This window comes from Rhododendron vialii, chromosome 12a, assembly GCF_030253575.1.
Source record: "Rhododendron vialii isolate Sample 1 chromosome 12a, ASM3025357v1".
NCBI classification, from domain to species: domain Eukaryota; kingdom Viridiplantae; phylum Streptophyta; class Magnoliopsida; order Ericales; family Ericaceae; genus Rhododendron; species Rhododendron vialii.
Window position 1 is genome coordinate 25,520,781 of NC_080568.1, and position 13,481 is coordinate 25,534,261.

Here is a 13,481-nt window from a genome sequence, read left to right on the forward strand (position 1 = left end):
ACTTGAGGGCCTACATGCTCTAGTCTTGATTGGGGCTGGCTTCTATGGAGGGGTTCCAATTCGGTTGTTAAAAAACACGCGGGCACCCATTGGGGGATAGGGGCTACGTTTATTTTCCAAGAGATAGGACCTTCAAGGGGTGCTTGGAAATAAATTTGCATGTACTTTTCCCCCTTGTTGGGGATTTGGCCAAGTACTACTTGAAGGAAAGGAAGTTAAAATCATGGGGTTTTAAGCACTTTGAATTCAGTTTTCCCGTGCTTATTTTGTAGAGAGAGAAGGTGTTCTATATAGGTGTTGTATATAAATGCCCTTTTCTCTCCCTTATATACATATCTTACTTTCTAGCCTTTTCTTTTCTTCCTTGTTAAGTTTTTTTTTTTGAACAATCAAAAGATTTTCATTAATCTTGAAATTACAAGACCAATAGACCAATAGGAGCATGATGCTGTCTTGTAAAAATTTCAAGATTAATTAAATTTTTTTGCTGTTCAAAAAAAAAAAAAAACTTAACAAGGAAGAAAAGAAAAGGCTAGAAAGTTAAGATAGGTATCTAACGGAGAGAAAATGGTATTTATATACAACACCTTCTCTCTCTACAAAATAAGCAATTGGAAAACTGAATTCAAACTGCTCAAAACTACTTTTAGATACGCCATGATTACCACTTCCTTTCCTTCAAGTTATACATCCCCAACAAGGGGGAAAAGTACATGTAAATTTATTCCCATGCACCCCTCGAAGGTCCCATCTCTTGGGAAATAAACATAGTCCCTATCCCTCAGTAGGTGCCCCTTTTTTTTTTTAACAGCCAAATTGGAACACCTCCATAGAAGCTGGCCCCAATCATGACTAGAGCATGTAGGCCCTCAAGAATCTTGCCTTCTTCAGTCCACTCTCCATCAATATATTTCACATGCTGGGGTAGACAATACACACCCTGGATGTTGAATTTTATATATTATGTCAAAATCCAATTAAAAACAACAATATACGAAATGGCCAATATATGCCCACAATTAAGGGAGACTTAGTCAAAAATCTCTACAAGCGGTTGAGTTGTCAAGTTGTAAAACCCCGACTTTTAAAAAAATCATAGCTAGCTTTTTAGTATTAATTGATGCGATCATTTGGTAGTCATTTTGTGTTTACCAAACGACCGTCAAATTAGATTCTTTATTTTCATTAACCGGACTACAAAGACAGCAAAGCTTATGGTTCATCAAGTTACTGTTGGACCATTCCACTTCATCATGATTCTTTAATTTCGAGAAATAAATTAGGTTTTTCCCTCTATCATGGAAATATCAGATCGCCAGAGTTTTAACGTATGTACTGCTTTCTCCTTGAATCAAAATTATCAACAATAAGTCTACAGCCCAGGAAACGAACCCATGATAGCTGACGTAGACTGGGCCCCACGTCAACTTTAAGTATAAAAAAAAAAACAAAGTATTGAAAATTTTGAATCAGCGCCCTAGCAAAGTACTTTGGCCACATCTGTTAAAACAATAAGCATTCATCAAAATCCCCAATTCATCTAGCAGAGAACTAATTAATTACTTACAAAACTATCATATTTACCATACTAGTGTTTACCCGTGCCTACGGCACTACCATCTCCGGCCCGTGCCTACGGCACTACTAACTCTGATTGGAATTGAAATTACCATTTTAATCTTGATAGTGGCTCAAAACATTATTTCAATTTTTCGGTAGCTATAAATTTTATAGAAAAGATAAAGGAAAATAGAGAAAAGGATAACCAAAACCAAAAAAGTACTACGTATTAGAGAAATAGTGAGAGTATGTTACCGAGGATAGTGGATTCCGGGTTCCGAGTGACTCACTGGCAAGGGCAATGACTGTTTGTGGCCGGACAATCAGAGGAGAGGCTTTGATGAGAGAGAGAGAGAGAGAGAGGTGGCTACTGGGGTTTTTATTTTTATTTTTATCAACAAAACAAAAGCTGATTGGTAGGGAAAAAAAACAAATGAGCCAAAAAATGTCCTGATCCTAGGTTTAGGGCTTTGATGGCGTTTTTGTAATATAGTTGAAAAGAACATATGAGCCCTTGGATCAAATGAATCCTAGTCATTCCAACAACTTGTCCCCACGCCCTTTTGTTTAATAATAGAGATAGTCAGTAGATTCAACACAAAAAACTGAGGGAGGGAGGGAGGGAGGGAGACCCTGGCAAGGCGTGGTCGCGTCGTGAAGGCGAAAATCGCCACTGGTGGTGGTGGCGGGAAGGTTGCCGGTAGTGGCGGCGGTTGGTGGATGGAAGGTTGCCGGTGGTGGTGTTGGTTGAATGCTTACATAGCCTATCTACTACGACACTGAAGTTTGGAGATCGAAATGCAAATGTATTAGTATTATTCTATTATGATTATTACCGGTTCAGTTCACAAGGAGTATTATTTAGAAACAGTTATGGTGGGGAATTATTTTCCTTTGACAAAACAGCTAAGGTTGGATACTGGAACCAACATATGGGAAGGAAAATGCTTTGTTCTCCTTGCTCGTCACTTACATGATAAAATCATCAAAATTTGATTCTTTTTTTGTTGTTTTGTTTATGTTTCTTTTTGCTTATGTGGTGTCTAGTCATTTGCATTTCCTTCTCCAAACTTCAGTGTCGTAGTAGATAGGAAAGAATCCTAGTGATGATTCCCGATAACTTATAGAGCACCCCTTGTACTTACTTGAAGTGCTACATTTATTCAACTGCTCCAGATAATAACTAAAATTTCAGAATACTCAGGACGGATCTGGTATAATTTGTGATGTTGGATGTTCATAGTGGATAATGCATTTGATTCTGTAGTTCTAATTAAATATCTCAAGAAAGTTGAGTTGGAAGTTAGTATTTGTGTTCTACGAACGTATAGACTGCAATGCATGTGTCAGTTGTCTATTGCTATCAGACTCATGTGAACAAGTTTACTGAATAAGCAGGGCTGTCCACCAATTGTCCCCCATTAGGTGGCGAGCTTATTGGAACTGTTATGATTAGATGATATGAGATATTATTTCATGCGTTTTGTAACATTAATATGATATTGCCGATAAAAAGATGTTGCTATTATATTCCAGTGTACTGCATGATTTACTGCTGCTTATGTGTGCACATCCCGAGTTGGGAATCACAAAAGGCATGCATTTCCACTGACCTATGATTTTTGCAGCCCCTCTTATGTATTGTTCTAGGCCAACATGGCTTTAGAGATTGTATTTACAAGCAAATGTTTGGACAAAATTCCTCGGCTTCTCTAATTTTTTTGGAATTTTGAGAGTCACTTCTTATGATATGCATTGCAGGTGGTGGATACTGCAACCAGCAGTGAGTTGTCCTTCCATAGAGAGTTTGCTTAACCTTCTCAAAGGACATTTTGATTGGGGGCTTCTAGAAATTGGAATCATTATTTCACCACAATGTAAGGAAGGTTGTACATATATACATATATATATATATATATTTATATAGGTACATTTGTAAATCTAGAGCTATGGAGATAGTATGTGCTGCAATCAGTAGTTCTTCGTAAATGTACAATTTTTGCCCAGCCTTGTACATATAGGCATTGTATATGTTTATTGTACAGACAAGCCATTTAATTGGTTGCAAATTCCTTTATCCAGTAAGATTTAAAGTCCACATTTGCTTTGTGAAATATTACCTGAATTGTCTGGACTATGCATTCTTAGGGGGTGTTTGGAATCTCAGTAAGTAGTCTTGGCAGGTTCTGCCTCGTTTTGTTATTTTTGGCTCACTAGAGAAGGCAAGCTATGTCTGAAGATGGGTCTCTCTTTTTTGCCTTTTACTTGTAAGCTGTGTTCAGATTCTTGTAACAGGTGCTGGAATTGGCCGGAAACGTGGCGAGGGACAACAAGAAGACCCGTATCGTGCTGCGACACATCTTCCGGTGAAGATCCTAATGATGCTTCAAACATCTTCCAGTGTTGATGCCTACGATGACGAGAGGAGACTGGTAGCGAGGATGAGGAAGACGAGGAGAATGAGGTGGAGGATAGTGAGGGTGGTAGTAGTAGTTTTTCTTTTTCTTTTTGGCTCCCCGCTTAAGGGAGAGGGAAAATGTTATGGCCGTATACTGGTTTTGTATCCGGAAGACTATGTATACACTCATTTTTCTAGTGAATGCGGTAGTTTGCTTCTTTTAATTTTTGTTGCCTTCGTGGTTTTTCTGAAGACAATACTTGGTTTTCTTTCTTGTTTCAAAACTTTAAACTTGAATTTGCTTGATGATTTATGACTTCGGCTTTGTGAATGGTAATTGGGATGAGAAATGTTCGGCTTGGGCTTGTGCGTAATATGCTGCTGTTCTTGTTGTACTGAATGAGATGCGAGACATCGGGTTAGGACTAAAAATTGGGGAGGTGCTGCCCAAACTTTACCAGAAACTACCTTGTGTCCACAAGGTTGCTCCTTGATGCTGCAAACAGCAATTGGTCTTAACAAGAACTAAAGAGGTATTAACTTAACAAAACTAAAGTCTGTGCTCTTGACTTTCCATGAAATTTGGTTCTACTCTTCCATTATCTCTGGCAATTATCATTTTCATAAAACTTTGTTGTCCTCGTACCAAACCCACATCTCACCAATTTTTCACATTATTTTTCAAAAATTAGGACATGGAGCCATGCCCGACACGAAAACAGACACGACACAAGGACATTCCAAAAACTCAATTTCAAGCACTCCAAAAACTCGTCAATTTCCAACGTTGAAACTCAAACCTGAAAATGATAGAAAATTTAATTTCCAGAAACTCAAAATTGAATTGCATACACAACTATTACCAACATTGAACGTGGCACCTTTTTCATTAAACAAAATGATAGAAACACCTTATGAGGGTGTGAAATTCGTACTTCGTTGTCCCAAAAATTTCCATAAAGCTTGGTTGTGCTCCTCCCCAACCTTGATCTTGATCTCCCCATAAACTTGATTGTTCTCCTCCCCAAACTTGAGTACTGGTAAAACTTGGCATGCTGCTATGTGAACTTGGGAAATTGTTTATAAATTGGTTAAATAAATTGGTTAAAGTCTGTTCCGGTTGGGCATAAACTTGAGGAAAATGGGAGGACGCTTCCGCCTTGTGCCATATTTGGCTGCATATTATGAGACATCATATTTGGTTACATTAACTGCCTCATGTAGCTTGGGTAACTCTGCCCAACAACATCACCAATAGTTTAATATGAAACAGAAGCATAAAAAATTAAACAAGTAGAGCAAAAACAAATTAATTCTACAAAAAAAAATCTTACATTAAAATATTTGCAAGCAGTAAAAGTGTATCCTTTGAAACATTAGTTTGACACTACTAAACTTGACCGGATGGGATTGACACTGGTCTGAACCTAAGTCCGTATTGGAACCGTCGGCTGCTTCCTTACTCGGGCGAACCTCATAGGCATGGACTCCAAGCAAACCATCCCCCATTTTTCTGTTAAAGGATCCGTTAAAACCACACTTAATCAAGCAACCTAAATACTTTTGATTTCACAGCCCACTTGTTAGAATTTGTACTTTAATCTCACCCTTAACTTCCCCGATCAGGAAATCTAGTCGAATTAGCACCAATAGAACACTGGAAATCGATTCCCAAATCACTTTCCCTTTGAAAGAAAGAACACTTTAGAAAATGATGGGTTTTTGGTGAAGGAATTGCAGTGAATGAGAATGGAAGCAAGGGTTTGAGAGAGAGACCTTGGCGGTGGATTTGAAGTCCGTGTTCGTCGGTGGTGCGTCGATTTTCGCGACGGGTTGGTCTCCAGAAGCGGACCCATTGGTGGTGGTAGTCGCCGGAGGTGGAGATGAGGCTGGTGGTCGCCGGTGGCGGAGGTGAGGCTGGTGGTCGGCCTCCTCTTCCTTTCTCTCTCTCTCTATTCTGGAGCGTGTAGTTTCGCGCGAGAAGACGATCATCGGGTGTGTTTGGCAGTCGATTCAAAATTTCCAGTACTTTGTCTCTTTTTTTTTTTACCTTAAAGCTGACGTGGGACTCATGTCAGCTATCATGGGTTTTTTTTTTTGATACTTGATAAAAATGCATTGATAAAATGATGGAGTTATAGAGTTACAGATACAATAAAACATAAAGGGGAACAACATGGACAACAAAATAAGTAAAGGGGCTAAATAAACAAAAAGAAATGGCCCGTGGTAGCTCCTGTCCAAAACGGAATTCCCCGTGCTGCTGGAAATGTAGAGGAGGACTGCAACGCCCGTTTGGCTAGGCAGTGGGCTGGGTGTGCGTCCTTGCGATCAACCTTGGATAACCTGCAAAAATCGAGCTTCGAGAGTTCCTGCCGAAGGTTGTGCAACAAAAATACATCCGCATAATGGGGCTCAGATCGGCCCGCTAGCTGCAAAATGGCATTTAAGCAATCAGAGTAGAGGAAAATAACGTTAAAGTGGTGATGTAAAGCCCATGTAACAGCCAGAAGTAAGGCCATAAGTTCCGTTTGGAGGGGGGTTGAGCTGCAGCAAGACACGGAACATTGCTGAATAATATTGCCATTTGGATCATATGCCTGAAAACCCAACCCACTTTTTGAGGATCCCTCTTTCCACGCACCATCAACGGTGATATGAGCCACCCGTTGATCCAAAAGGATGAATGGCGGGTAGGGCTGAATAACAAAGGATGGAGGGGGTGGCAGCCTTGGCGAAGGTTGGGCCGGACGACGTAGTGCACTAGTATTCCATAGGGACGAGCGTTTGAACCAGAGAGCATTATCAGTAGCGAGAGCCTGAGCTATTCCAGGTGTGAAGGACTCGCCAGAAAAGACAGTTGCATTCCGAGATTTCCAAATAGCCCAGAGCATGCCAATGTAGTTGAAAAATCGGTCTTGCTCATGTGGGGAAGCAGTCAAACAGATAATCCCATCCAATAACCATGTTTTAAAGCATGATGGCTGGGTAGGAATTCGAAACGTAGAAGTAGTCCAAAGTGGTTGAGTGACCGGACATGAAAAAAAAAGATGCTCCAGGCTTTCATCCTCGCAGAGGCATAAGGGGCAGGTGGGAGAGAGATGGTGGAGCCGAGAGCAGAGATTGAGCTTGACAGGTAAAATACCTCTCACACACTTCCAAAGGAAAATTTTGAGACGTTCGGAAAGAGCAAGGCGCCACACAATTGTCCAGATATTAACCCCATTATGAAGGTGTTGCGAATCCAGTCTGGAGGGGGAGGCTTTTTGCTGATCATAAAGAGTCTAATAGCCCGATTTAGAAGAGTATTGGCCCGAGGGAGTATAGGGCCACACCCGCCGATCTGGGCTTGGGGCAGAAGGTCTCACTTGGAATATTGCTAAAATCCGTGCTATCATGGGTTGGGGCATGGGTTCGTTTCTGCAGACTTATTGAATTATCAAATAGTATTTCATTTTTAGGATTAAAAAAAATAGTATTTCATATTCCATTAACAAAAACAAACAAAATAGGAGGCCTGTAACGCCTCGATTTTTTGGGAACGTTAGATTAAAAAAAATTCTAACATTTATTAAATAGAAATGAATATAAGGTCATTACAAACTCCATAAATCCACAAATTCAAAATTCATCTATTTAACAGATAGAGGTGGGCTCCAAGGTAATCTATTTTTCGTATCCTTCTTCCTTCTCAGCAAGTCTCCGATCAGCACCGTACTCTTCTGACGGATAGTACTAAACCTGTATATCTCTAAACTCTGGCATAAGATGCCAGAGCCACAAAAAGTAGCACCGTGAGCAATTAAGCTCAATAGCTAACTCCTACCTCTATGTCCCATACTTTAGCAAAAATAATATAAATAACTTTGCAAAGTAAAACTCAGAAATTTAACAGTTCAACATATAAACAACAATTCAACAAGAGTGTCAAGGTCTTTTCAGAGTCAACGCAGTGTATCGTAATTCGTGTCACCATTTTATTAGTATCGATTTCACTTTCCATTTTATTTTCTCGAGCACTGGTTCCGCTAACCGTCTTTCAGATTCCATCGGGCTCCCAGGCTAATTTGTTCCACCCAAAAGCACTGATTCCGCTAACCGTCTTTTTCAGATTCCATCGGGTTCTCAGTCTTATTCATTTCATTGGCTCTTTCACCATTTTCACACGACACTAGTTCCGCTAACCATCCTTTCAGATTCCATCGGGCTCCTAGGTCACACACACCCGAGCCATGATTCCGCTAACCATTTCAGATTCCATCGGGCTCTCATGCTCACACACACATACACACAGACACACACACACCCGAGCCATGATTCCACTAACCATTTCAGATTCCATCGGGCTCTCATGCTCACACACGCACACCCGAGCCATGATTCCGCTAACCATTTCAGATTTCATCGGGCTCTCATGCTCACACACGCACACCCGAGTCATGATTCCGCCGACCAGCTTTATTGATCCCATCGGGCTCTCATACTCACACAATTATCAATCTTTTCACATTCCGTTTTCTCATCTCTTTTTGTCTCGTTTCTCGTGTCTCGTAAACATGCATCATTTTCTCGCGATCACATTATTCTTTCAAAGCTTGCTAACATCATGCGATAAAACATCAAACATCTAATCTCATGCATCTCTAAAAAAAATATTCCAGCAACATCACCTATCAATTCAATCGAACATTTCCACTTTAAACATTATGGATTTCACCATGTAGTAACAGTTAAGTCTAGAGTTTTGATTTTAATAATAATAACACATGCTTTTCTATTTCCTTTTAACATCTGTTCCAGTCACGCTTTCAGTTATTAGAAATCCACATTGTTAATCTTTTCGAGCCAACATTCCAATTAATCTACTGTAATATAAAACTCTACTTCGTATAACAATACTTTCTTAAAAAAAAATCAAATGATCACGTAACACTACTATATTTAGGTGAGTAGATAGGAGGTTTCTACCGTTCTTCTTGGCGGTAGCGGGTTGCGGATTCGCCTGGTCGAAAAATGAAGAAAGTGACGTCGCCTCGTGTTGGAATTTGATAAAAAGAAAAAAAATAGTTTTCTTTTTACTACAAACCCGAACAACTTTCAAAATTTTGGAATTGAAAGATCGAACGGTGGTTTTGAGTGGTGGTGGAAAGGTGGTGCGTGTATATAGTAAATTTCTTTCCCTTTTCCCTCTCACTCTTTCGGCTCTCTCTTTCTTTCTAAAAGTGGCAATGGGTGAGGTGGTGAGAAATGGCAAAGAATGTATGGCTATTTATAGGCAACTCATCTCCTCTCTCTCTCTCTCTCTCCCTCCGAATTACTCTCTCTCTCTCTCTCTCTCTCTCCTGCCTTGGGCCCAAAGAAAAGGGAAAACATGGCATGTGCCTGCCATAAATGAAATCTTATCTCCTCCCTCTCTCTCTCTCTCTCTTTTTATTTTTCTTGTTCTCCACACTTTTAGGCTTGTAAGGCTACATATTATAGGGTTGTGTAGATGCAAGAGAACAACCCAAGTCCAAATTTTCTCTCTCTCGGCACATGCATGCCTCTTCTCATTTTGAGGGATGTTGTCCCTAGTTATGTGTAGGTCTAGGTTTATAATATAGGATAGCATGGGAGTAAAGGCTTATTAATTAGGCTACTCAAGTATAGGATAGTGTAGGGTTGTAAGAGATAAAATCAAACCCAATCTCTTCCCTGTACATTATCCAAAATGGTTGACAAGACAACAAATGCAAGAGATAAACTCTACTCTCCTTCATTCTCTCTCTCTGCCGAAAATTTAAAGAAATGTGGAGATGAATTTTATAGAAATATTTGCCATCATAGCTATTTCCTTAAATTAAGGGTTTAGGTACTAGACTAGGCTTATTGTCAGGAAGGAGACAAACACAGAAGGAAAATAGGATATGGTGGGTGTATGCATGCATGTATCTAATGTGTATGTGAAATCTAGTCTCGGTTTAGTTTAGTGTTTAACAAAACAATTGAATCAATAAAAAAAAATAACCCGATAAAGTATTTTATTTTATTTGAAAAAAAATTGGCCTAAATTTTGGGTCATTACAAGGCCAAACCCCTCAAACATGGAAATTCAGACAATCAACACAGCTAATAGCAAGCGAATCACATAAAATGGAACTCAAGGATGAGTAATTGGATTAGAGTGCCTTAGGACTTAGGAGTACCCTAAAAATCAATTGGCAATGGGTGACCTCTGTCGCCCAAGCTCATGTGCTAGTTTTGAATATTATAATTAATCAATGTCAGATAAGCTCTAACACTCTCCTACACGTGCGATTTCCCCACACACGCCCCCGGCCCGTCCATGGAGAGGTAAACAAAAGATCCACAATAGAGGATTACAACAAAACAAGGTGTGCTAACGCAAACAACGGGACAATCAATCATGAGAGTCTTGTCTAAAAGACTTTGAAAAGAAGTGTTTGTGAACAAGAGTTAGTCTATGGTAAAAAATTCAGCTTTTATGATATCTATAGTCTTATTCTATGGTAAGTAAGACATTAAAGACGGGTAAGCATACATTTATGTATCAATATTAATGCGTTAAAGGGTATGGTGCATACCATATTAAATTTACTTAGGATCTACTTGTATTACTTTTATGATAAATTAAATAATTGTGTATTAGTTTTCTATTTAATGAAATTACTTTCAAAGTTTATGAAGATAAACGATTAAATGAATGAGACATTTCAATTTAGTGTTTCATTAGTGGTTACTCCTACATTTTGCCAAGTCATCAATGTTAACTGCTAAGACTGTTACCCCTTAATTTGCCAAGTAATCAATGTTAACCGTCAAGTAATCAATTTTTGAATTTGCTAATTTGTCATTTGAAGGATTAAAATAGATAAATAAGTGGTTAAATAATTAAACAAATTAATCACCCCACTTTAGCCAATTGTATTAATCTTCACTAATATTCATTTAAAATTTTGATAACTTAAAAATTTAGTTAATATATACTATAAATTAACGCTATAAGTTTATTGTTGCAATAAAATTCAACGATAAATATTTTTTTGCTTTATAATAATTAAAAGCAAGTTAATTAAATATATTTGTAATATTATTTGGAAATTACGAAAAATACTTTTATAATTTTTTGTAATCAAATAATTGTTCTAATTATATCTTAAGACCAAATTAAAATTTTAAACTAAGTTTATAATTGAACACCATTTTTAAGGTTGCTCACACCCCAATTGTTAGCAAAAAGACAAAAATATGGTGTATATAGTTCAAAGTGATGTGCATATATAAATTCCCAAAATCTCAGATTTTTCCCACCAAAAAAAAGGGTACCTTGGTTTGTTTTTTTTTTAATGGTAACTAACTTACCTGAGCAACTGGTTGTAATAAGTGTTGTCATACTCTATAATAAGTTTAGCCTTACAAAATTGTAAGTGTTGCCTTAGTCAATGGTATAAAAACATGTTTCTGTGGTAAGTAATCTTACGTTTTTTTGGTAAAAAATTTCCAAAATCATCTCGTTTTTATTTAACAAAACTACTCTACTTTTTGTTGATGGTTTTGATCCAAAAGCTGTGATTTATCTATATTTTTATCCAATGATCCATTTTTATTGGGAGTATGATGCTTCCATACCATACCACTTGGAAGCATCATAAAAGTTTTGCAATTTGAGTAGGTAGCTTGCTTTGTGGACCGTTGGATTTGTTGAGAATATAGATATGCTTTGTTTTGTTTCATTTTTTAATATATTAGCATATTTTACTGAATGCACTCAAACTCTTGGACTACTAGTCCCGCAATCTAATAGCGCGGACTTATTTAAATTCGAAATAAAGTTCTGTATGAACTAGTATCCTGAAATATTGTAGCAATTGATGGTTTCTGACTTAACGGTCTTGCTAACCTCCGCCCACAAGGTAGATAATAATGTGCCAATAATTTCAAACAAATTCGGATATCAATGCATATCTCACGAATATCAATAGACTTTCACATATATCAATACATCTTTCTCGAATATCAATGTACTTTTTATTTATTATCCTACACCATTTGGACGGACGTTAAAATAATCCTTATACAACTAATAACAACTTTTAATCAACAATGATGGCCGGGTAGTTTATGAAAATGTTAACCACTTTTTCCTTTGACTTGTAAAGGGGACTCGTATTTTGGACATTCCAAAACCCAACAGTGAACCAGCAATGCAGGACGGGAGGGAGTAGTTCCTAATAGAGTGTTGTTGCTTGTGTTAGATGCCTCATCCTTGTAAACTTAATTGTTTTTTTTGTTTTTTTGCTATATTCGAGTGATTTTTTTTGAATTAATCATTCTCGACAAGAGAAGTCTACAAAATACAAAATTATGACCGACGGTAAAAAAAATTTCACTAAAGACGAAAAAATTATCAAACAGCTATCTTATTTGTCTAAAGTGCTATCTTATTTGAATGTTTTTAAAATCGGTCCATATTTTTATACTTTTTTGATTCGTCTCGTCAAGACGACAAATAACCCCAAAATTTACGACGAAAAGCTAAACAAAAAATTACGAAAAATAAAAAATACCTAAATAAGTTTCAGGCTTATAAGTTTATAATAACAACACAGCCTCGTTTGTTTTGAGATCTCAAAATCCCTTGGCACAGTCTCTAATAAATTTTCTCTATCTATCTTTCTTCACTGATTACTCTCAAAAAGCTCCATCAAAATCCAAACCGAACATGGCCGTTGGTGTATTTACTCTAAAAAAACCTCCCTCAAAATTCAAACCGAACATGGGCGCTGGTGTATTTAATGGCCTTAAACTTTCTTACTAGACTTTTTGGTCTTTTTTTTTTTTTTTTTTGATCCGACACTTTTTTAGTCTCTCTCGCTCCAAATTTGGAAGTAGAATTGCCCTTTCCGGTTGGAGATCTGTTGGGTACTCCGATTTGTGCTTAACGGCTAGGGTCCTTTTGGGTTCGGATGAAGCGGTCGGTGTTGGCTTCCGTCGTGGCTGTCGTTGGGCGGCCCGATTCTTGCCTAACGGTTTGGTGCAACATCCACAACAGTTGGGTTTGCTGGGTTTTCGGGTTACACTGTCGTGGGTGGCCTGTGGAGGCATGGTTGATGTCGGCAGTGCAATCCGGTGGTGGAGGTGGCTTTGTTTGATGCGGTGGGCAGCGATCTTGGGTTAGGTCTTTTGGATTTTCTTTTGGACAGGGCTTTCATTATTGTATTTGGGCTTTTCGACTTTTTGAGTGTTTTGTGCTGTTATTGTTTTATCTGGGCATTTAGACCCTCAGGTGTATTTCCAACTTTTCGTTGGAATTGTTCCCCTTCCTTAATAAAATGTTATTTTTGCTGTTAAAAAAAAAATTGCCCCCCTTTATCTCTCCCAGCTCGAAATATGGAAGTACAGGTAATTAGTTCAAACATTTGATAGGTACTGTTCCTCCACCGTTCATTTGTCCTCGTGAGAAAACCCCCGCAAAAAAAGTCCACCATTTATAAATTTCCATCTCTCTCCCCTCGCACTCTCT

The 13,481-nt window shown here is 38.2% G+C and overlaps 2 protein-coding genes across 2 annotated transcripts; one reads left to right on the plus strand and one right to left on the minus strand.

Annotated features, from left to right (window-relative positions):
• Positions 1-2,190: 2,190 nt before the first annotated feature.
• On the plus strand, positions 2,191-4,274 carry LOC131309595 (uncharacterized). The gene is made up of 2 exons (XM_058336205.1): positions 2,191-3,437; positions 3,856-4,274. Exons 1-2 carry the CDS (start codon positions 3,311-3,313, stop codon positions 4,272-4,274), a joined length of 546 nt encoding a protein of 181 aa, XP_058192188.1. The 5' UTR covers positions 2,191-3,310.
• A 1,885-nt stretch (positions 4,275-6,159) lies between these two features.
• LOC131309596 (uncharacterized) lies at positions 6,160-8,429 on the minus strand. Its single transcript, XM_058336206.1, has 2 exons — positions 8,349-8,429; positions 6,160-7,227 (listed from the first exon to the last, which is right to left on the minus strand). Exons 1-2 carry the CDS (start codon positions 8,427-8,429, stop codon positions 6,160-6,162), a joined length of 1,149 nt encoding a protein of 382 aa, XP_058192189.1.
• Positions 8,430-13,481: the final 5,052 nt, after the last annotated feature.